The sequence below is a fragment of the Oncorhynchus keta genome, chromosome 1 (genome assembly GCF_023373465.1).
Source record: "Oncorhynchus keta strain PuntledgeMale-10-30-2019 chromosome 1, Oket_V2, whole genome shotgun sequence".
NCBI classification, from domain to species: domain Eukaryota; kingdom Metazoa; phylum Chordata; class Actinopteri; order Salmoniformes; family Salmonidae; genus Oncorhynchus; species Oncorhynchus keta.
Genome location: NC_068421.1, coordinates 25,923,498 through 25,948,644, shown reverse-complemented (window position 1 = coordinate 25,948,644; position 25,147 = coordinate 25,923,498). Strand labels below are relative to the sequence as shown.

Here is a 25,147-nt window from a genome sequence, read left to right as displayed (position 1 = left end):
GAAACCACTACTAAAGGACACCAATAACAAAAGACTTACTTGGGCCAAGAAACACAAGCAATTAAACAAATTAAATTAAATTGGTGGAAATTTGTCCTTTGGTCTGGAGTCCAAACTTGAGATTTTTGGTTCCAACCGCAGTGTCTTTGTGAGACAGGTGTGGGTGAACACATGACCTCTGCATGTGTATTTCCCACCGTAAAGCATGGAGGAGGTGGTGTTATAGTGTGGGGGTGCTTTGTTGGTGACACTGTCAATGATTTATTTAGAATTCAAGGCTCTGGTAGCCACACTTAAACAGCATGGCTAGCAGAGCATTCGGCAGCAATTTCACCATCCCATCTGGTTTGGGCTTAGTGGGACGATAATTTGTTTTTCAACAGGACAAAGACCCAACACACCTCCAGGATGTGTAAGGGCTATTTTACCAAGGAGAGTGATGGAGTGCTTGCTCAGATGATGTGGCCTCCACAATCACCCGACCTCAACCAAATTGAGATGGTTTGGGATGTGCCGGACCACAGAGTGAAGGAAAAGCAGCCAACAAGTGCTCAGCACATGTGGGAATGCCTTCAAGACTGTTGGAAAAGCATTCCAGGTGAAGCTGGTTAAGAGAATGCCAATAGTGTGCAAAGCTATCAATGTAAAGGGTGGCTACTTTAAAGAATTTAAAATAGTTTGATTTGTTTAACACTTTCTTGGTTACTACATGATTCCATGTGTTATTTCATTGTTTTGATGTCTTCACTATTATTCTACAAAGTAGAAAATAGTACAAATAAAGAATAACCTTGAATGAGTAGGTCCTAAAACTTTTGACCGGTAGTGTAGGTCATAGTCCTTGGACTTTGTCACAGTTATTCTAGTCCCACTAAGCAATTGGTACCTTCCCAACAATTATAAATACACTATGACAGAGTTATTCATTTTAGTGTGGTGCATATTGTTTAATATTATAGAGGATATGCATGTACTCATTTAGTTCTTACCCAACAACATTCTATCAGTAAAAGAATACAAATGTAATAACCAAAAGTCCACATTCAGTTAGTAATTCAAAATGTAAAAAGTAAACATGTATTTTTATTGAGGCCCTCATGAATTGACATAGCACAGTAGATGAATCCCTTTTGTAAAATACTTAAGACAAAGCTATATTCAGAAACTCAGCTTATTGATACCCCTCCCAATCATATAGGTTTTCAATTAACAATAATTTGTATGATTTCATCCTGAGCCAGGAAGCAACCTTCAAGAAATACTGTCAAATCTCCCAAGTGTTCAGTGGAAGCAATTCATTCCTCATCAGCAGTTAATCATCTAACATGAAGGACTTTGGATGATGTTTTATATACGGCACGTTACTGTGAATTGTGATGGGTCACATTTGATACGTTTTATCTCATTCCTTTTTTTTGTGGTAGGATGGAGTAATAACAAAAAAAAAGTTAAATATCCATAGTGATGCCCCGTCCCGCTGGTCCAGTCCTGTTAGGGGTCAGGCTGCAGAGGTCAAGGGGACCTGAGGGAGTGGCCGAGTCTGCCGAGCTCAGCTGCAGCACACTGGAGGTTACAGCCTTGGGGATACTTCAGGTAGTGATGGTGTGTGTGTGTGTAGAAGTGAAATTTAGAGTTTCATTGTCTCTAGTGTCCTTAGCTTAAAAAATAAAGAATAATTATCAACAAAGAAAAAAAATCCTCTAAGATGAGCTGCTGGTCATAGGTTCATGCGTAAATGCTCGGGCCTCTTGGCCATGACGGGGTAGGCCTGTTGTTTGAACTGGGACAGGTTGGACCCAGTAGGCTGGCGGATGGGTAGGGGGGCTGAGGCCTCAGAGCTGGCCTGCACATCCATCTGTTCTGGGGTTGACACATACATGACCTGCTCCTGTGGCGACTGGAGACATAGAGAGGATCCGCCGGGCATCAATGGGCCCCGGGGCCACACGTCACCGGCAGAGAACTTGAGAGGGCTGAAAAGGAATAAGGGACATACCCTGACTGTGGTGATGTGGCATACTCAATGTTGTACAAGATAGGTAGGAACAGCTGAAGAGGCTGAAATGACAGAATACCTGACTGGTGTTCTTGGGCTCCCCAAAAACCGTCGGGGTGAGCGGATTTTTGGCTCGAATGAGAACTTTTCCTTTACATTTTCCAGTACTGATGGAGCAACATACGTAAAGCCCTGCAGGAGCAATGACAGAGGGGTTACTGTCACCAGTACTGCCTACCAAGGTATAAGGAGAAATTAACCTGTTAAGTCTACCCCCTACTTTTTCAAACATTCTGTTAAAAATCGTGCGACATTTCAGCGTCCTGCTACTCATGCCAGGAATATAGTATATGCATATGATTAGTATGTGTGGATAGAAAACACTCTGACGTTTCTAAAACTGGTTAAATCACGGCTGTGACTATAACATAACGTGTGTCATCGAAAAGCGGAAGAAAAACTGATCACCGAAATCTGAAAAATATATCAATGCGCCACTTGCATGTATTGTCTATTGGAAAGCAAATTAGATGGGGCTGAGATTGCAAGTCCTACAGCTTCCACACGATGTCGCCAGTCTTGTCAATTGCCTGCGCTTTGTTTCTTGGTCAAAGGAGTAAGAGAGATCCCATTCCTTCCGGTCTCCGACAGGATGTTTTGGAGTAGAAATTTCTGAACATGATTTCAAGACGTGGAGCTATTGAATACACATCGCCCCGTGATCAATTTGATAGGTATTAGTAAACGTTAATAATCTAAAGTTGGATTACAAAAGTATTTTCGAAGTGTTTTGTGAAAGTTTATCGTCAACTTTTTTTAATTTAAAAAAATGATAAACTTTCACAAAACACTTCGAAATACTTTTGTAACCCAACTTTAGGTATTAGTAAACGTTAATAATCTATCAAATTGATCACGGGGCGATGTGTATTCAATAGCTCCACGTCTTAAAATCATGGTCAAAAATTTCTCTGCCAAAACTTCCTGTCGGAGACCGGAAGGAATGGGCTCTCTCTCACTCGTTTGACCAAGAAACAAAGCCCAGGCAATTGACAAGACTGGCGACATCGTGTGGAAGCTGTAGGACTTGCAATCTCAGCCCCATCTAATTTGCTTTCCAATAGACAATACATGCAAGTGGCGCATTGATATATTTTCCAGATTTTGGTGATCAGTTTTTCTTGTGCTTTTCGATGAAACACACATTATGTTATAGTCACAGCAGTGATTTAACCAGTTTTAGAAACGTCAGAGTGTTTTCTATCCACACATACTAATCATATGCATATACTATATTCCTGGCATGAGTAGCAGGACCCTGAAATGTTGCGCGATTTTTAACAGAATGTTCGAAAAAGTAGGGGGTAGATTTAAAAAGGTGAATTCTGTCAAAACATGATTTTGTCTTATGAGCAAAATTAATACAAACACATGTACTACGCGATAAGACAGGTTCCGAATTTATGTGAAACATCACAGCACAGCTGAAGAAATCACAAGAGGGCACTTTACGGAGATAGCTAGGATGGAGAGTAGCCAAGGGGTGGGTTTAAATGCTCATGTTCTATAATAGTACTTATACAATATGTTTTCAGTCATATCTAGATGTAATGTATATCAAATTACCTTATTCTTGCTATGTAAAAAAAACGTGTAATGTGTATGTTACAAAATAAATAGCTGTAAAAAATAAAAACATGTCATCTCTAACAAGATATTATGTAGCAGTCTTACCAGAAAGGCTTGGTTGGCGCTTTCACTAAGCGTAGAGTCGTCTGGGCTGTCTACTGGTGTCTGGCTGGTGAACTTGGAGTCAAACTGGCTCACATCTTCAGCAGATTGCTATGGATACAAGAGATCAGGTATGTTACAGAGTCTAATGCCTTTGAGCTGGAAAGGTTGCTTAAAACAAACAGAAGCTCTTCTGCTTACCAGGAAAGGCTTGAATGGAGCCTCCACTTTCCTGGCCAGGAGCTCTTCCCAGTTAATGTGTCGGAAGAAGGGATGAGCCTAAGGGAAGAAGACAAAATATTATAACAATAGCATTTTAATTTCAATACTTCCCAGTCCCCTATCACTTTTGAACACTTCTATTTAGGGTAATCTTTCGTCGTATTGTGATCAGAGGCTAGAGACAAAGTGTTGCTTGCCAGAATGGGGTAGAATCTCAAACTCAAGGTTGAGGATACATTTGTCTTGGTAGCATCAAGTCACTCCTTCCAAAAATGTTCCACTCCTTCTCTTGTTCTCACCTGCACCTCTGTAGCATCTCCAGCCCCTGCTCCAAGTCTTGATGAGGCATTTCTCTTCAGAAGCTGAAAAACAAGAACAAGTATAAATACATATGTGATAACCAAAATTAAAATAAAATGGTCAAATATGTTAAACAAATAGTCACCCTTTTCAGGAGATCTCTGGCTTCTTGTGTGAGGTAGGGTGGGAGGTTCAGCTTGCATTTTAAGATTTTGTCAATGGTCTTCTTCCTGTTTTCACCAGTGAAGGGTGGCTGCATTTGAAAAATAAAATAACCTTGGGTCAATACTAGGGCTGTGGCAGTCAAGAAATTCTGTCAGCCGGTGATTGTCAAGCAAATAACTGTTGGTATCACACAGTAATTGACCATTGACATATTTAGCATCTCCAGGCTTCCACACAAGCCACTGATGCAGACTGTTGGGACATCTACATTTTAAAGTCTAATAAATCCATGTAATACCTTCACAAAAATACATATTAGACAGGTCTAAAGAAACATGACATGAAGAAAATGTCTATTTCAGAAAAGAACAGCATACTCCGAGTGGTTCTTACGTTGACAAGATGGAGCTGGAGAACAAGGCTGACATTTGACGTATTCCTAACCAATTGTGTTTTTTTTAATAGATTCTTTGCATTGTTTAAATGAACTTGTTTGTACACAATGTTTCTGCTACCATCTCTTATGACCGAAAAACCTTCTGGACATCAGAGCTGCGATTACTCACCACGGACTGGCACAATTATTTTTTTTCCTTTAACAAGTCTGACGTGAATGACATATTGCTTTCCTGGGAACAGGCCCGCTTTCAAGGAGCGGGACTCTAACTCAGAAGCTTAGGGGGAAAAATCCTTCTATGCCTTCCAACGAACAAACAGGCAAAGCGTCAATACAGGACTAAGATCAAATCGTATTATGCCGGCTCTGACACTCGTCGGATGTGGCAGGGCTTGCCAACCATCAGACTACAAAGGGAAGCACAGCCGAGAGCTTCCTAGTGACACGAGCCTACCAAACAAGCTAAATTACTTCTTTGCTTGCTACGAAGCAAATAACACTGTAACATGCATGAGAGCACCAGCTGTTCAGGAAGACTGATCACGCTCTCCGCAGCCCATGTGAGTAAGACTTTTAAACAGGTCAACAACAGAGAGGCTTGTTCTAGGTCCCAAGAAACAAAGAGATCTTCTGTTGAATCTGACAATTAATCTTAATGGTTGTACAGTCGTCTCAAATAAAACTGAAGGACCCTGATCTCTCTTTTGACGAACATATCAAGACTGTTTCAAGGACAGCTTTTTTCCATCGTCGTAACATTGCAAAAATCAGAAAGTTTCTGTTAAAAAATTACGCAGAAAATGTAATCCATGCTTTTGTTACTTCTTGGTTAGACTACTGCAATGCTCTACTTTCCGGCTACCCGGATAAAGCACTAAATAAACTTCAGTTAGTGTTAAATACGGCTGCAAGAATCCTGACTAGAACCAAAACATTTGATCATATTACTCCAGTGCTAGCCTCCCTACACTGGCTTCCTGTCAAGGCAAGGGCTGATTTCAAGGTTTTACTGCTAACCTACAAAGCATTACATGGGCTTGCTCCTACCTATGTTTCTGATTTGGTCCTGCCTACATACCTACACTACGGTCAAGAGATGCAGGCCTCCTAATTGTCCCTAGAATTTCTAAGCAAACAGCTGGAGGCAGGGCTTTCTCCTATAGAGCTCAATTTTTATGGAATGGTCTGCCTACCCATGTGAGAGATGCAAACTCGGTCTCAACCTTTAAGTCTTTACTAAAGACTAATCTCTTCAGTGGGTCATATGATTGAGTTTAGTCTGGCCCAGGAGTGTGAAGGTGAACGGAAAGGCTCTGGAGCAACGGACCGCCCTTGCTGTCTCAGCCTGGCCGGTTCCCCTCTCTCCACTGGGATTCTCTGTCTCTAACCCTATTACAGGGGCTGAGTCACTGGCTTACGGGTGCTCTTTCATGCCGACCTTAGGAGGGGTGTGTCACTTGAGTGGGTTGAGTCACTGATGTGATCTTCCTGTATGGGTCGGCACCCCCCCCCCCTCTAGTTGTGCCGTGGCGGAGATCTTTGTGGGCTATACTCGGCCTCGTCTCAGGATGGTATGTTGGTGGTTGAAGATATCCCTCTAGTGGTGTGGGGGCTGTGCTTTGGCAAAGTGGGTGGGGTTATATCCTTCCTGTTTGGCCCTGTCCGGGGGATGTCATCGGATGGGGCCACAGTATCTCCTGACCCCTCCTGTCTCAGCCTCCAGTATTTATGCTGCAGTAGTTTATGTGTCGGGGGGCAAGGGCCAGTTTGTTATATCTGGAGTACTTCTCCAGTCTTATCCGGTGTCCTGTGAGAATTTAAGTATGCGCTCTCTAATTCACTCTCTCTCGGAGGACCTGAGCCCTAGGACCATGCCTCAGGACTACCTAGCATGATGACTCCTTGCTGTCCCCAGTCCACCTGGCCGTGCTGCTACTCCAGTTTCAACTGTTCTGCCTTCGGCTATGGAACCTTGACCTGTTCACCGGACGTGCTACCTGTCCCAGACCTGCTGTTTTCATCTCTCGAGAGACAGCAGGAGCGGTAGAGATACTCCTAATGATTGGCTATGAAAATCCAACTGACATTTACTCCTGAGGTGCTGACTTAATGCACCCTCGACAACTACTGTGATTATTATTATTTGACCATGCTGGTCATTTATGAACATTTGAATATCTTGGCCATGTTCTGTCATAATCTCCACCCGGCACAGCCAGAAGAGGACTGGCCACCCCTCATAGCCTGGTTCCTCTCTAGGTTTCGGCCTTTCTAGGGAGTTTTTCCTAGCCACCGTGCTTTTACACCTGCATTGCTTGCTGTTTGGGGTTTTAGGCTGGGTTTCTGTACAGCACTTTGAGATATCAGCTGATGTACCAGTTACCAGCCCTTTCAAGCTTAACATCCTTATCATTTATCGCCCTTCAGGTCCCCTCGGAGAGTTCATCAATGAGCTTGATGTCTTGATAAGCTCCTTTCCTGAGGACGGCTCACCTCTCACAGTTCTGGGCGACTTTAACCTCCCCACGTCTACCTTTGACTCATTCCTCTCTGCCTCCTTCTTTCCACTCCTTTCCTCTTTTGACCTCACCCTCTCACCTTCCCCCCCTACTCACAAGGCAGGCAATACGCTCGACCTCATCTTTACTAGATGCTGTTCTTCCACTAACCTCATTGCAACTCCCCTCCAAGTCTCCGACCACTACCTTGTATCCTTTTCCCTCTCGCTCTCATCCAACACTTCCCACACTGCCCCTACTCGGATGGTATCGCGCCGTCCCAACCTTCGCTCTCTCTCCCCCGCTACTCTCTCCTCTTCCATCCTATCATCTCTTCCCTCTGCTCAAACCTTCTCCAACCTATCTCCTGATTCTGCCTCCTCAACCCTCCTCTCCTCCCTTTCTGCATCCTTTGACTCTCTATGTCCCCTATCTTCCAGGCCGGCTCGGTCCTCCCCTCCCGCTCCGTGGCTCGACGACTCATTGCGAGCTCACAGAACAGGGCTCCGGGCAGCCGAGCGGAAATGGAGGAAAACTCGCCTCCCTGCGGACCTGGCATCCTTTCGCTCCCTCCTCTCTACATTTTCTTCCTCTGTCTCTGCTGCTAAAGCCACTTTCTACCACTCTAAATTCCAAGCATCTGCCTCTAACCCTAGGAAGCTCTTTGCCACCTTCTCCTCCCTCCTGAATCCCCCCCCCCCTCCTCCCTCTCTGCAGATGACTTCGTCAACCATTTTGAAAAGAAGGTCGACGACATCCGATCCTCGTTTGCTAAGTCAAACGACACCGCTGGTTCTGCTCACACTGCCCTACCCGGTGCTCTGACCTCTTTCTCCCCTCTCTCTCCAGATGAAATCTTGCGTCTTGTGACGGCCGGCCGCCCAACAACCTGCCCGCTCGACCCTATCCCCTCCTCTCTTCTCCAGACCATTTCCGGAGACTTTCTCCCTTACCTCACCTCGCTCATCAACTCATCCTTGACCGCTGGCTACGTCCCTTCCGTCTTCAAGATAGCGAGAGTTGCACCCCTTCTGAAAAAACCTACACTCGATCCCTCCGATGTCAACAACTACAGACCAGTATCCCTTCTTTCTTTTCTCTCCAAAACTCTTGAACGTGCCGTCCTTGGCCAGCTCTCCCGCTATCTCTCTCAGAATGACCTTCTTGATCCAAATCAGTCAGGTTTCAAGACTAGTCATTCAACTGAGACTGCTCTTCTCTGTATCACGGAGGCGCTCCGCACTGCTAAAGCTAACTCTCTCTCCTCTGCTCTCATCCTTCTAGACCTATCGGCTGCCTTCGATACTGTGAACCATCAGATCCTCCTCTCCACCCTTTCCGAGTTGGGCATCTCCGGCGCGGCCCACGCTTGGATTGCGTCCTACCTGACAGGTCGCTCCTACCAGGTGGCGTGGCGAGAATCTGTCTCCTCACCACGCGCTCTCACCACTGGTGTCCCCCAGGGCTCTGTTCTAGGCCCTCTCCTATTCTCGCTATACACCAAGTCACTTGGCTCTGTCATAACCTCACATGGTCTCTCCTATCATTGCTATGCAGACGACACACAATTAATCTTCTCCTTTCCCCTTCTGATGACCAGGTGGCGAATCGCATCTCTGCATGTCTGGCAGACATATCAGTGTGGATGACGGATCACCACCTCAAGCTGAACCTCGGCAAGACGGAGCTGCTCTTCCTCCCGGGGAAGGACTGCCCGTTCCATGATCTCGCCATCACGGTTGACAACTCCATTGTGTCCTCCTCCCAGAGCGCTAAGAACCTTGGCGTGATCCTGGACAACACCCTGTCGTTCTCAACTAACATCAAGGCGGTGGCCCGTTCCTGTAGGTTCATGCTCTACAACATCCGCAGAGTACGACCCTGCCTCACACAGGAAGCGGCGCAGGTCCTAATCCAGGCACTTGTCATCTCCCGTCTGGATTACTGCAACTCGCTGTTAGCTGGGCTCCCTGCCTGTGCCATTAAACCCCTACAACTCATCCAGAACGCCGCAGCCCGTCTGGTGTTCAACCTTCCCAAGTTCTCTCACGTCACCCCGCTCCTCCGCTCTCTCCACTGGCTTCCAGTTGAAGCTCGCATCCGCTACAAGACCATGGTGCTTGCCTACGGAGCTGTGAGGGGAACGGCACCTCAGTACCTCCAGGCTCTGATCAGGCCCTACACCCAAACAAGGGCACTGCGTTCATCCACCTCTGGCCTGCTCGCCTCCCTACCACTGAGGAGTGGTCCTTCTGTAGCTCAGTTGGTAGAGCATGGCGCTTGTAACGCCAGGGTAGTGGGTTCGATCCCCGGGACCACCCATACGTAGAATGTATGCACACATGACTGTAAGTCGCTTTGGATAAAAGCGTCTGCTAAATGGCATATATTATTATTATTATATAAGTACAGTTCCCGCTCAGCCCAGTCAAAACTGTTCGCTGCTCTGGCTCCCCAATGGTGGAACACACTCCCTCACGACGCCAGGACAGCGGAGTCAATCACCACCTTCCGGAGACACCTGAAACCCCACCTCTTTAAGGAATACCTAGGATAGGATAAAGTAATCCTTCTCACCCCCCCTAAAAGATTTAGATGCACTATTGTAAAGTGGCTGTTCCACTGGATGGCATAAGGTGAATGCACCAATTTGTAAGTTGCTCTGGATAAGAGCGTCTGCTAAATTACTTAAATGTAAATGTAAATGTAATGTACGAAGGGCTATATAAATACATTTGATTTTGATGATTTGATATGTCTGGTGCAAACCCAACACCTCTCATCACCCCAAGAACATTTTGGTGGTATCATCATGCTGTGAGGATGTTTTTCCATCAGCAGGTACTGGGAAACTGGTCAGAATTGAAGGATGGCACTAAATACAGGGAAATTCTTTAAGGAAAACTGTTTGTCTTCCAGAGATTTGAGACTGGGACAGAGGTTCACCTTCCAGCAGGACAATGACCCTAAGCATACTGCTAAAGCAACACTTGAGTGGTTTAAAGGGAAACATTTAAATGTCATGGAATGTCCTAGTCAAAGCCCAGACTTCAATCCAATTGAGAATCTGTGGTATGACTTAAACATTGCTGTACTCCAGCGGAACCCATCCAAATTGACAGAGCAGGAGCAGTTTTGCCCCGAAGAATGGGCAAAAATCACAGTGGCTAGATGTGCCAAGCTTATAGAGACATACCCCAAGGAGACTTGCAGCTGTAATTGCTGCAAAGGTGGCTCTACAAAGTATTGACTTTGGGGGGGTGAATAGTTATGCACGCTCAAGTTCCGTTTTTTTGTCTTATTTCTTGTTTGTTTCACAATAAAAAATAATTTTGCATCTTCAAAGTGGTAGGCATGTTGTGTAAATCAAATGATACAACCCCCCACCCACAATTTTTTAATATTTTAATTCCAGGTTGTAAGGCAACAAAAAAGGAAAAATGCCAACGGGGGTGAATACTTTTGCAGGCCACTGTAGATGTACATATTACCTCAACTAACCGTTGCCCCTGCACATTGTACCGTACACCCCTGAATATAGTTTCGCTTTTGTTATTTTACTGCTGCTCTTTACTTGTTACTTTTATTTCTTATATATTTTTTTTACTGCATTGTTGGTTAGGGGCTCGTAAGTAAGCATTTCACTGTAAGGTCTACTCCTGTTGTTTTCAGTGCATGTGACAAAAAAACTGATTTGATGTTAGGTCTTGATGTGGCTATGGGCTACACTAGTTCATTCAGTAAACAAGATTTGCTTAGAATTCTGTGGCATTATTTTATAGTATGAACAATACGGAATGAAATAAATACTTTATCCAAAAGATTTGCACATGCAGCTATTCTGTGTTGAGCGGTTAACAAATAAATAGGTACTCCTATATGCTTAATTTAGAGTTATTAATGTAACTTTAGTTCTACAAACATTGGGCTATAAGTTTTGATTTTTAATATATTGTAAGGCTGCATGATGAGACTAGTAATGATGATCTTCTTAAAGTAACTTGAAAGGCATGAGCTCAGCTTTGTTTTTTTTGCACAGACTGTACACACTCCAATAGTCTCTCATTCACAATTTGACAAGCACTTGATAATGGCTCGAATTTCCCGGCGGCATCCCCTTTCTGGCTGTAATGCACCCCGAAAAAACCCATGCCTTTTGCGGCCTGGAGTGCTGCCTTGTTCCATTCTACCTTAGTGCTGCGCAATCCGAAGGGCCTCTCACTCACATGGCTCTCCATCACATGATTGGGTCTTTCTCACAGGCTACAAGTGAAGACAGACACCAGGGACGCAACTACACGTGTCTTCATCCAATTCAGAGGTGTATATTGAAGACAATGGAAGAACTTTCCACATTTACTTTGTCAGCTAACAAGATGAGTAGGCCTAACAAACAGCAAAAGCACTAGCCTATGTCAATCTACTATCCCCCACAGTACAAAAATGTACCTATGCTATTGGTCAACTTGACCTTCTGCGCGAGCAAGAAATATTCCAAACATAGTCTGAGACAGTTGTGGGATGGGATAGATCCTATATTTATACAACCACAGCACTAGCATCAAAAAAACATTTTTTCACAATGTGACTGACCAACAGAACGTTTAGCTTAAAATATTGATAATCTATTTCTTCACATTATAAGCGCAGCAATGCGCACATGGCAGTAGGCTATAAGCGCGAATGTTCCATTAGCGGAAAAACACCATTATCAAAAAGTGACTGCAAATGCGATTATACATGTAACGCTTTTATTAAAAAGGAGCATTTATATGGTGAAAATTATCTTCCCCAAACTTGAAACTCAGGTGCTGCTTATGTATGCCAGTTAGGCTCTAAACACCTTGTAAAATAGATTAATGTGCTTCATTTTAAGAAGTTATTTGGCCACTTCAGTTGTGATACACACCGTATGAAAACATATAGGCCTTTAGGGTAGGCTACATGAGGTATGCGACTATGATTAGAAAAAGCTGCAAAAAAAATAACATATGCTAATATTATCACCCATCAAACTATTCTGATTTCATCTCGTCTTTACATATTCTAAATAGTATGTGTGACATTTGTTTTGATTTAGAATGGACCATTATCATGCACCTGTCTCAAAACTTGGGCAGCGGGAAAAAATACATCTATGCACTTAAATAGCCAGGTAGGCTATACTCCTGTGGTAAAGATAAACAATGTGCTTAATATTAGGAAAGTTGATAAATAAATATAGTAGACCTAGCCTATAGAAAGCTGATGGGATCCTCCTCTTTTGATAAGAGGCCATCACTCTGTTTCCTCACGCAATCAGAGTGATTAGAGGGACAATAGTGTGAATAGTGAGTACCAGGCAGTTAGCAAGTTTGGTAAGCTACTAATGACCATCAGCAGCATCAGAGAGCTTGGAGAAGCCTAATTACCGTAACTAAATGGTCACGTGGAATTTGACTGCCTTCATGACTCGGGACCACCATTGTGGCAGTAATACGGTCACTGCAACACCCCTAGTCAACACCGATTGATTGTAACAGAAGTTGTTGTATTACTACGTCATTATAAACAGAAGTCTATGAAAGAAGTTGTGCACTAACCGCTCCAGTCAGCATGTCGTACATAAGCGCTCCAAGACTCCACCAGTCCACTGCTCTGTTGTGTCCACTTCTCATCAGGATCTCTGGAGCCCTGACACAACAACAGTTTTTTTTAACACATCTTTTCATGATAGACTGAGGCAGTAAATAGATAAAAAAAAATAGCAGCTTTCAACAGATTTACATGAACAACGGGGTGTGTATTTTACAAAGTGTGACTTACATGTACTCTATGGTGCCACAGAAAGTATGGGTGACTGTGCCGCCGTGAATGGACTCTTTACACAGCCCAAAGTCAGTCAGTTTCACATGGCCTGGAAAAACACACAATACAGAAACACTACAGCCAATTTCACTTTGAGGTGGACATGCAGAACATTTTCTAAATTACATTTCCCACGGAATAAATTAAATGTTAGTCACATGCGTTGAATATAACAGATGCGTTGAATATAACCTTACAGTGAAATGCTTACTTACGAGCCCCTAATCAACAGTGCAGTTAAAAAAAAAATACAGATAAGAATGAGAGATAAAAGTAACAAGTAATTAAAGATGCAGTATAAAATATATAATTTAAAAAAAAGTGTAATAGTGATACGGGGAACATTTTTTAGTTACATATCAATTCAATTTTGGACAATATTATACCAATATTTGACTCCAATTATCAATTTATATTTGTTTGCTACGGTAGGTACTTCGTTTCATCCTATAGCTTGTTTTCCATCTTTTTAAATAGTGAGCCAACAAGTTTTCAGCACTTATTTCCATGACTGATCAAAACTTGCTTTCTCACATTCCCTCGTCTCTCAGCAGCAGACTTACAGTGAGCAATATTTTTGGAACATCAAATCGCAATACATATACAATTGTGAAAATGGCAATAAATATAGTATCAGCAGCTAAGTATTGTGATAATATCGTCTCATTAGGTCCATGGCAATTCCCAGCTCGAATGTCTAACATGAAGTGCATATACATGCACAAATGTGGATGCATTTACAGCTAATGTTGCATCAAACATTGTCTGCAGTGCACATGATTGCAACTCAGGACATCTGTTGTTACATCTTTGCCCAGCATTACCTTGGTTGTTAAGCATGATGTTTTCAGGCTTCAGGTCTCTATAGATGATGCCTTTCTGGTGCAGATGGCCCAGAGCCATGGAAATTTCTGCCAGGTAAAAGCTGCAGATAAGAAACCACATTTACATTGTACACATACACACACACTGATTTTTACTAAATTATTTTCTGTGCCAGACACAGCCAACACCTGGTAACCTAATCTTAAGTTTACTGCTTTTGTAAATAGCATTTTCCCTTTCACCAACTAACATACTGGTGTAGGTTATTCCAAATATGTGTCTTAATACAGTGGATGTAAGAAAACAGACTGGTATGACAACATTGCCTTTTGTCATCTCAACTCACCAGGCGGTGTCTTCCATAAAAATCCCCTCTCTTTCCAGTTGCATAAACAGCTCTCCACCTGAAAAGTACAACAAAATTCAAACTGAAACAGACATAAAAAATTTAAAAAACTAGTGTTGCACAAAATAGTTGTGGAGACTACACCAAATTTACTCTTCCACCCATTTAATTTTGAATTCTGACTGACTGACTTCCACATACCATAGTGTGCATTCTTCTCTGTAACTCTAGAGCAGACAGGAAGGGATGGTGGACAGGTTGTAGGCACTATTACATACATTATGGTTAGATGCAATGAGCAGAGGAGGCCCATTAAGTGTTCATGTAAATCATGCAAAGGCCAACGTCCTGTGTGAAACAACAAATTCAGATGATTTGAATCATATTTTTTGTGAAACCATCCCTTGGTTTCAGAATAAGAGAAACCATCTGCATGACTGGGACTGCTAATGTGTAAAGAGATTCAGTCGGACTGCCCAGCTACTCTTGAGCAACAGGAAGAGTGTGAAAAGAATGGATGTTTGTTTATCTTTGCGTGAAAAGGTCGTTTGATGTAACTGCCTGCGTGACTCCTGATTTACTGACCACTGAGGTACTCCAGGATGAGGTACAGCTTGCCCCCCGTCTGGAAGGCGTAGATGAGATCCACGATGAAAGGATGCTTCACTTCCTCCAGAATGTTCCTCTCTGCCTTGGTGTGGGCCGTGTCCTTAGCATTGCGTACAATCATAGCCTGCAAGGCCCCAAAACATTTATGACCATTAGTCATGCTAATACTGCTAGTCTGCCATTCAAAAAGCCACATGATAAAATACAATTCATTATCAGTTCTAGAAATGCCACCACTTTCAAGAATGTGCTAACATTTAATTCAGCGTTGCTTAGAACATTTCTGTTCGAAATTAAGCAATTGGCTTTTCAGGGAATTTTTGCAGCATAGCTTAGGGGACAAATTTTGATGAAGTGGTATATGACTGCATCTCTCATTAAAGTACATTTCACTGATCAAGCAAAAGCACAATCTATTGTGCAACATCTAATGGACTGAAACAGCTTCTGAAATGCCAAGACTGCAGCAGTGAAGATGGCAATCTAGCAAAAACACCAACAGGCTTCAAGGAAAGCCAATATTTGCACAGAAGCAACATAAAACAATGTTTATTTGTCATATTTACTAAGTTTGAGACAAAATTGAGAGACTTGATGAATATGCCTGCTGCCAATTATGAACTAATTGTAAATACATGTGTCTTTGAATATTATTTTTTAGGTACCTTCTTTAAAACCTTCATGGCAAATATCTTCCCCGATGCTGCTCCAGCAACTTTTCGAACTTGAAAAACCTAAAAAAAGAAGGGAAGAACCAGTTCAACACAATGCGCCAGGCCAAATAATGACAAGTTTGAAATGGAATTTTAATGAAACCTCATAAAAGCCCATGAAAACGCATTTTAAATGGCTCTCAGGGGAACAGCACCGTACCTTTCCATAACCACCCTTTCCCAGCACCCGCAGCAGCTCAAAACACTCCGGCCTGATGTTCTCTTTTCCTTGGTTGACGTTGTCCTCAGATATCTCAATCTTCTCACAGTCGTCCATATTGCTGGGGAAAGAAGTAATGTAACTATATGCTCACTGACCGAAGCACGGTACAATTACTGTGACAACTCAACATAATTATTCCTCTACCAGGCATCCATAATGCTAAGGGTGAACACTTACAATTCAAAGCCGCTGCACTGGTCCATGAAATCGTTGATCTGAGCCTATGACAGAAAATGTAAATTAGAACATTGTAAAAATAAATCTGCTTTATAACTGAAATCACTGCAGAGCCATATAACAGCAGTAGCACTTCATTAGATTCAACAGGAATGTTGATTATATATTTTTTAAAGTGTTACATCTTAGACGCAAGGATATCGTCTGAAATCAATGCAATGTTAGCTAAAACATTAACTCAACATAGACCAACATGCGAGAGTATACCATCATGTGAAAGAAGGTTAAATTAAATTAAAATCTGTTTTGTTCACATTTCAGAACCCTGGATAGAGGATCTTGAGCTGTAGACGACTTTTTTTGTATCTCGACAGCTTTGGAATTGACAACAAACTTACATTTATTTTGTTATGTTTACAAATCTTTATGGAGTTAAACATTTTACACCCAGAAAACATGTAACGTGATATTTAGTGTAGCCCAAAATCCTTGCCAATGGGCACTGAACATGAGATGTTCAATAGAGTACGAAATGTTTATGATAAAATTGTAATTCTTGGTAGCTAACTGTCAGAGCATGAATAGAGTTCGTTCATACCATGTAAACATGGCCCTATACAGCCAATTTATTAGCTAGCCATCACAAATAGTTCACAGGTAAGTCTATTAGCACGGCGAATGTCCACTATAACCCATCATTAAATCTTGTCCAAATTGGGATTAGCATGTGTCCACATAAGGACCTCCAGTCCATATTGTTCCAAACTGCAGAAGTACCAAAATAAACTGTTGCACGACAGCAACCAAAGCACGCTTGCTGCACATTGTCTAGCAAGCTTGAAAATATAATATGCAATATTCGTATAAAGTATGTAAATAGATGAATTGTATAACTACTATCTCCCAACAGCTGAGAACAAGTGACAGCTCATGAGTGTTAACTGGCTGATCTGTGGCTAGCTAATGTTAGAAGGCTAGCTTGGAGCGTTGTCAAAATTGGGCCTAAAGCATTGGCAACAAACCAAGACGTCGGGCCTATAGCTAGCTAGCATGGCTATCAGCAATTACATCGAACAGTCGTGCAACAATACCCGCCAGAATCGAGAAAATTACCTCCTCGAGCTCATCTTCGGAGACATTTTCCTCCGGCTGATCCAAATCGATGTCGAATACACCCGCCATCAATGCTTTCGTTCAGGTTCAGTCGGTGAGAATAGCTCGCGCTCATCCACCTCATGGACAAACACACATCGCCGCCGCCATAACCGGCTACTAAACAGAGCATGCGCACCACACAACCAACCAAGTGAAGCGCCGATATGACAACACTGTGTTTTCATTTCTTTGCGTGGAGATACTGTGTCCATAAACCACGTCATGAGGAGGTGGTGGTGGTGGACAACGTGAGGAGAGAGGTGGTTGTATTTTAAGACCGTTAAATGCTCTACTAACAAAAAAGCTGTTAGAATTGTAAGTATATGCATGTCCCTTAAGGTCCTTGTGTAATTGTAATGTGATATTGTACCCCCTAGCTCGATTGTCCATTGTTTGTAATCTATGTATGCTTGTGTTCCCTCATGTGCTTTGTGTATTGATTTGTTGTTAACAAAAAATATATATTAAAAAAAGTGAGGAGAGAGGTGGAGCGCTATGATCAATATGGCAGGAATCATGACATGATGAGTGTGGCAGGGGGCACAGGGTCAAGGGTGGGCACATCCGGGAAGACTACCCAAATTCCTTCATCCTCAACCACCTGACATGGCCCTATGGCACTGGAAAGGCAAGAGGCTTGCTTCAGCAACTGGAAAACATCACAGATCTGGCAGATAAAGGCCTACAATTTATGTTTTACAAACAGACATATTTCCTTTGTTCTAAGAAAGTAATATTTCAAAGCATTTTATTTGTACATTTTAGTTGTTTAGCAGACATTCTTATCCAGAGCGACTTACAATTAGTGCATTCCTCTTAAGATAGCTAGGTTACAAAGGATTGACACGGTTACAATAATGTAATTTCTGAAGCCAGAAACAACATCATCAGTACTCTTTGGATGACCAGTTTTCACTAACTGCTGTTTTGTCCAGAACTACACCTCTGTGCTCACGCTGTCACACCTCTGATGCCATCCTCGTTCACAAAAATGACACAGTACACAATATCTTTACCCAGGTCATGAACATCAACACATATCATTCAGTGACTTCAACAAAGTAATCGCCCACCAGCTTGGGAGTGTTCTGCAGTCTGCACTCACTGGTGACTTCCACGGTGTCTACAATAGAAACCCCATAGGTGAGCACTGAGCATCAACACTACTGCAACAAATAAACCAGTGTGTCAAAGCCTTGAAGTTGCATATCACACACTGTGCACTGTGTTTCCATTTGAACTGATGAGTGGCCTGGTGTGTCACCCAGACTACAAGCTGCTCATCTTCTGCAACATTCCCCAGGTGTCCATCTCCTCCATGGCTTACAGCGTGTCCACCTGGCCAGGCCTGCTCCAACACCAACATCAGATGCTTACTGCATTTTGCATGTTACTGTTTAATAAAAATAAAAATGTCTGTGTAGCCATAGTGCATTTGTCAGAAATGAGTGCTGTACTAGTTTTGAACACCATGGGGAAGCATTGGCTAACTATGAAATTCATAAGTGTGAAATTTCAAAACAATTGACGTCCCCGTGCAGCTCAATATGGGCCTATTTACAGTACCAGTCAAAAGTTTGGACACATCTACTCATTCAAGGGTTTTTCTTTATTTTTACTATTTTCTACATTATAGAATAGTGAATACATTAAAACTACAATATTACACATGGAATCATGTAGTAACAAAAAAAGGGTTAAACAAATCAAAATATGTTATATTTAAGATTCTTCAAAGTAGCCACCCTTTGCCTTGATGACAAGGCATCAAGGCATTCTCTCAACCAGCAAGGCACACATTCTCTCAATCAGTTTCATGAGGTAGTCACCTGGAATCCAATATACAGGACTGCTTTGTTAAAAGTTACAGTGGCTTATGAAAGTATTCACCACCGTTGGCATTTTTCCTATTTTGTTGCCTTACAACCTGGAATTCAAATGGATTTTTTTGTGGGTTTGTATCATTTGATTTACACAACATGCCTAAGACCACTTTGAAGATGCAAAATATGTTTTATTGTGAAACAAACAAGAAATAATATGAAAAAACTGAACTTGAGCATGCAAAACTATTCACCCCCCCCAAAGTCAATACTTTGTAGAGCCACCTTTGCAGCAATTACAGCTGCAAGTCTGCGAGTTCAGTGTGTCAAATTGGAGGGCCTGTTGTCCGGACCTCTGGCAGTCTCTATGGGGGTGCCACAGGGTTAAATTCTCGGGCCGACTCTTTTCTCTGTACACATCAATGATGTCGCTCTTGCTGCTGGTGATTCTCTGATCCACCTCTATGCAGACAACACCATTCTGTATACCTCTGGCCCTTCTTTGGGCCAGAGGTATACTAACCTCCAGACCAGCTTAAATGCCATACAACCCTCCTTCCATGGCCTCCAACTGCTCTTAAATGCAAGTAAAACTAAATGCATGCTCAACAACAGATCGCTGCCCGCACCTGCACGCCCGACTAGCATCACTACTCTGGACGGTTCTGACTTAGAATATGAGGACAACTACAAATACCTAGGTGTCTGGTTAGACTGTAAACTCTCCTTCCAGACACACATTAAGCATCTCCCATTCTAAATTAAATCAAGAATCGGCTTCCGATTTTGCAAAAAAAGCCTCCTTCACTCGTGCTGCCTAACATACCCTTGTAAAACTGACTATCCTACTGATCCTTGACTTCGGCGATGTCATTTACAAAATAGCCTCCAACACTCTACTCAGCAAATTTAAAAACAGTGCTATCCGTTTTGTCACCAAAGCCCCATATACTACCCACCACTGCGACCTGTAGGCTCTCGTTGGCTGGCCCTCGCTACATACTCGTTGCCAAACCCACTGGCTCCAGGTCATCTAAAAGTATTTGCTAGGGGGTCTTATCTCAGCTCACTGGTCACCATAGCAACACCCACTCGTAACACACGCTCCAGCAGGTATATTTCACTGGTCATCCCCAAAGCCAACACCTCCTTTGGCCACCTTTCCTTCCAGTTCTCTGCTGCCAATGACTGGAACGAATTGCAAAAATCACTGAAGCTGGAGACCCATATCCGCCTCTCTAACTTTAAGCATCAGCTGTCAGAGCAGCTTACCTATCACTGTACTTGTACACAGCCCATCTGTAAATAGCACACCCAACTACCTCATCCCCATATTATTATTTTTTTTTGCTCCTTTGCACACCAGTATCTCTGCTTGCACATCATCATCTGCACATCTATCGCTCCAGTGTTAATGCTTAATTGTAATTATTTCACCTCTATGGCCTATTTATTGCCTTACCTCCCTAATCTTACTACATTTGCACACATGGTACATATATTTTTAGTTTGTGTTATTGACTGTATGTTTGTTTATCCCATGTGTAATTCTGTATTGTTGTTTTTGTCGCACTGCTTTGCTTCATCTTGGCCAGGTTATAGTTGTAAATGAGAACTTGTTCTCAACTGGCCTACCTGGTTAAATAAAGGTGAAATACATTTTTTTTATAACTAGTAGCCTATAGTTGATATTACGTACACTTATCTGGTTACCCTGCTTAAAGTTCTATCCATAAGGGAGTAGTAGTACCACATAATACTACAATGAGGACTTGTGAAACTCAGTAGATTCGTGAGTTGTAGTTGACAGCTTTGGCAATAGGAATGCTCACTGAAGGAAACAATACTGTAGACATAATCATAGGCTGACTCATGATATTGTTGGCCTAAAAAGTTAGCCATAACTACCTAGCTACCTAGCCAAGCATCAAGTTGTAAACAAACAAGGTACACTATGACTAGTTGCTAACTAGTTGGATATATACAATTGCAGTCAAATACATAGCTGATATAATAGAAATTCATATGTTTAAGGTAATGGTAAGATATTGACTACATTATTTATATCTTAAAGGTAAAGTTATTAAGATAATGACTAAAAGTATTCTACCCTGTCACTGTATAATGGAGTGAAATGTATTTAAATCATAAGACTAGAATTCTTATGATTGTGTGTGCATAGGACAAGTTAAGACTTACCATTTAGAAGTTAGAAGTATAGGCGAGACAGTGTGTGCCTAAGAAAATACCGAAAACAATTCAACTGTGTTTGACCCAACCTGGCTAGAACTCTGAGAAACTTATGATAGGACAGGGAGTACTTCTCAAGGTTTCTCTAATCTCGGGGGAATGGAACTGTCGGCTGGGTAGTGATACACAGTGGTGAGAACTCTGGAGAAGGATACAAGTGTTTGTGTGTATGTATGTGCGTAGGATATCTACTGTTTGTGTGAAAGTATGTGCGTAAGTAAGGAGCAAGGTATAAAATGGATGCCTTCAGAACGTTTTCGTGAATAAACTGTACTAACCTTTTGCATAAGCTGAGTCTTTGCCTAATTATTATTAAACCCATGGTCTTACAAACCTTGGGAATTGGAAAAAAGCTATTGATTGTTAGTTATTATCATTGGGGTTGAATATTCTCATGACAATAGCTAATGGTGCTGAGGTGAAGAATAATAAAAAAATCTCACAATGACAGACATCACTACAAAACAAACTGAACCTAGCAAGCCAGTTAGCCAACATTAGCTGCCACCATGGTTTTCTCAGGGTGATGAGAGGTGTTGGATTTGCGCCAGACATGAGCGTTTTCCTTCTTCCATATGTTTGGGGAGTCTCCCACATGCGTTTTGGCGAACAGCAAATGTGTTTGTTTATTTTGTCCTTTAAGCAATGGATTCTTTTTTGGCCCCCCTTCCGTAAAGCGCAGCTCTGTGGAGTGTACGGCTTAAAGTGGTCCTATGGACAGATACTCCAAACTCCGCTGTGGAGCTTTGCAGCTCTTTCAGGGTTATCTTTGGTCTCTTTGTTGCCTCCCTGATTAATGTCCTCATTGCCTGGTCCATGAGTTTTGGTGGGCGGCCCTCTCTTGGCAGGTTTGTTGTGGTGCCATATTCTTTCCATTTTTTAATAATGGATTTAATGGTGCTCCGTGGGATGTTCAAAGTTTATTCTGATATTTTTTTATAACCCAACCCTGATCTGAACTTTTCCACAACTTTGTCCCTGACTTGTTTGGAGGGCTCCTTGGTCTTCATGGTGGCGCTTGCTTGGTGGTGCCGCTTGCTTAGTGGTGTTGAAGACTCTGGGGCCTTTCAGAACAGGTGGAAACATACTGAGATCATGTGACACTTATTAAATAAAGTCCACCTGTGTGTAATCTAACTAATGTTGTGACTTCTGAAGGTAATTGCTTGCACCAGATCTGATTTAGGGGCTTCATAGCAAAGGGGGTGAACACATGCATGCACCACTTTTCCATTTGATTTGTGTGACTATTTTGTGTATGTCCATTACATGAAATCCAAATAAAAATCTATTTAAATTACAGGTTGTAATGCAACAAAATGGGAAAAACGGCAGGGGGATGAATACTTTTGCAAGGCACTGTAATTTGTGGAATTTCTTTCCTTCATGCATTTGAGCCAATCACTTGTGTTGTGACAAGGTAGGGGTGGTGTACAGAAGATAGCTCTATTTGGGTTAGGGCTATCTGCGTGAAATAAGCCTTCATGAGTGCTAATTTGAGATTTATGTGGTGCATGCATATGTGCATCCACCCGCCGTGTCTTTGTGAGACGCAGAGTAGGTGAACGGATGATCTCCGCATGTGGTTCCCACTGTGATGCATAGAGGTGTAATAATGGTGCTTTGCTGCTGACACTGTCAGTAATTTATATAGAATTCAAGGCACACTTAACCAGCATGGCTACCACAGCATTCTGCAGCAGTAAGCCATTCCATCTGATTTGTGCTTAGTGGGACTATCATTTATTTTTCAACACACACCTCCAGGCTGTGTAAGGGCTATTTGACCAAGGAGAGTAGAGTGATGGTGCTGCATCAGATAACCTGGCCTCCACAATCACCCAACCTCAACCCAGTTGAGTTGGTTTGGGATGAGTTGGACCGCAGACTGAAGGAAAAACAGCCAACAAGTGCTCAGCATATGTGGGAACTCCTTCAAGAGTTTTGGAAAAGCATTCTTCGTGAAGCTGGTTGAGAGAATGCCAAGAGTTTGCAAAGCTGTCATCAATGCAAATGGTGGCTACTCTGAAGAATTTCAAATATAAAATATATTTTAATTTGTTTTACACTTTTGGTTACTGCATGGTTCCATGTGTTATTTCATAGTTTTGATGTCTTCACTATTATTCTACAATGTAGAAAATAGTCAAAATAAAAACCCTTGAATGAGTAGGTGTCCATACTTTGACTGGTACTGTATATTGATTGTTTTTTTTTGTGTGTAGCCATGTTTGTACAATATAGTTAGTATAAGCTAGCTTCTACATCGTGTTCACTGTTCCATGTCCAGATATTCATGTTAATGCTCTGAGGATTGTTATTTTTCAGGCATCGACTGGCAGGTGCGAGCCCACTCTCTCCAGCCTGAAGGGGTAGAGAGGACCAGGAGTCACAGACAAGACCTCCCCCACCTGCTCATATTGCGGGGGAAGGATGTGAACAGAGCAAAGATATGTACTGGTCTCTTACCTAGCTGTCTAACTATTATGGGACAATAGACATTAATAGATACTGGTTGATTCATTCTAGAATCCAACACTCCTTTCAAATGTTTTTATATCTATAGGTGGATTTCAGGATCCGACCCTATATAACCCCTGGCTTTCAGCATGTGGAAAAACCCAGTCCCCTTTAACAAGTATACATCTCCTACACTGGTCAGCAACAGCCAGGCTCTGCTGAGGCCTCTGGACCACATGGGGCGGATAGCTTAGAATAATGTTTGATCCAGGTAAGGTTAGGCACATAATGTAAAAAAAAAAATGTTTAAAAGGCATGCATGCTCACTTATTTTTATGTTTTCCAACAGCATGAGTCATTGTCAATCATTGCAAAAAGATTGGTAATGGCATTTTACTGTTCTGAACTGCCTCATTCCCAGGCTATTGGGTTTCCACATATTGATATGGTGTCTCTGCTTCCACAGGGCCTACATTCATCTGTACACTAAGTTTGGGATCTCGGAGGAAGATTTCCTGAACATGTAATCTCTAGCGACAGTCAATTTTGGACAAGTAAAATACTGTTTGGGATTCAATCCGACCGCAGATTTGGACAATGCACTTTAAAGGTCATTTCCGATAGTCATCATATGCAGCGTTTACTGTGAATGTGTTCTCTGAACATTGCCTATAAAACATGCATTGCAGACAAAGCGCAATCATATTGTATTCCTGCCTAAGCCAATTGACTTGCAGAGGTGATACTATATTGGCATGTTAAGAACAGGAGATTGGTACAAGTAGAGGACATGTGTGTAATGGTCAAAGGAGTCATGTTGAATGAATATGTACATTTGAGGGGTATAAAAACATTTTATATGAACAAGGCGATTTATTGAAGACAGCATGATTTTTCAGATAAGACAACAGATTCCTTACAAATTCACACAATAGCCATGATGCCATACAAATGTCTGTTGGAACGTTGTTTGGTAGCTGACGGATCAAATCAAACGTACTGAAATTAACACATGATTGAAAGTTTGACTCTGGTAAAAAGAAGGCAGTCTTCAGATGGTTAATACCCAGAACTTCAGACAGCTTACAGACCGTTGTCGCCATGTGATTCAAACAGTCAACACCAGTCTGATAAGCTATCTGACAGGATGGGAGATGGAGTACAACACCTGCAACAATATATAAGCATCCGGATTGCTATTGGAGAATCTTGACACTTACCTTTTGGATGTTAGTTCTCAGAGATTCAAGCATTGTTTCCTGTCCTGGTGGTCTGATTGCCTAAGCATCATTAACTCAACAGTAGAAGATGCTTTATACAATAACATGGGGCAAGGTTACAAGAATGGGAGCAATTGTTTACATAGTTAGACCTACAAAGAGTAAAATAGATGGAAAAACTCAGACATGG

General features: G+C 42.2%; 1 protein-coding gene and 1 long non-coding RNA gene across 5 annotated transcripts; one reads left to right on the top strand and one right to left on the bottom strand.

Annotated features, from left to right (window-relative positions):
• Window positions 1-1,047: 1,047 nt before the first annotated feature.
• LOC118357480 (ribosomal protein S6 kinase beta-1-like) lies at window positions 1,048-17,368 on the bottom strand. Of its 3 annotated transcripts, none has more exons than XM_035734660.2 (16): window positions 17,163-17,368; window positions 16,050-16,093; window positions 15,810-15,930; window positions 15,602-15,670; window positions 14,913-15,060; window positions 14,529-14,675; window positions 14,328-14,385; window positions 13,981-14,081; window positions 13,115-13,205; window positions 12,892-12,982; window positions 4,395-4,502; window positions 4,249-4,311; window positions 3,929-4,006; window positions 3,731-3,838; window positions 2,076-2,188; window positions 1,048-1,973 (listed from the first exon to the last, which is right to left on the bottom strand). In XM_035734660.2, exons 1-16 carry the CDS (start codon window positions 17,229-17,231, stop codon window positions 1,718-1,720), a joined length of 1,665 nt encoding a protein of 554 aa, XP_035590553.1. In that variant the 5' UTR covers window positions 17,232-17,368; the 3' UTR covers window positions 1,048-1,717. The 3 variants fall into 3 exon arrangements, with proteins under 3 accessions (XP_035590553.1, XP_035590640.1, XP_035590730.1); XM_035734747.2 differs by having other exon boundaries at window positions 14,529-14,594; XM_035734837.2 differs by lacking the exon at window positions 14,529-14,675.
• Window positions 17,369-17,391: 23 nt separating this feature from the next.
• Window positions 17,392-24,604, top strand: LOC118357617 (uncharacterized). Of its 2 annotated transcripts, XR_008137137.1 has the most exons (4): window positions 17,392-17,519; window positions 18,225-18,347; window positions 23,606-24,008; window positions 24,204-24,604. It is a non-coding gene; the product is annotated as an uncharacterized LOC118357617 (long non-coding RNA). The 2 variants fall into 2 exon arrangements; XR_004820347.2 differs by lacking the exons at window positions 23,606-24,008; window positions 24,204-24,604 and adding an exon at window positions 18,508-18,633.
• The last annotated feature ends 543 nt before the right edge of the window (window positions 24,605-25,147 follow it).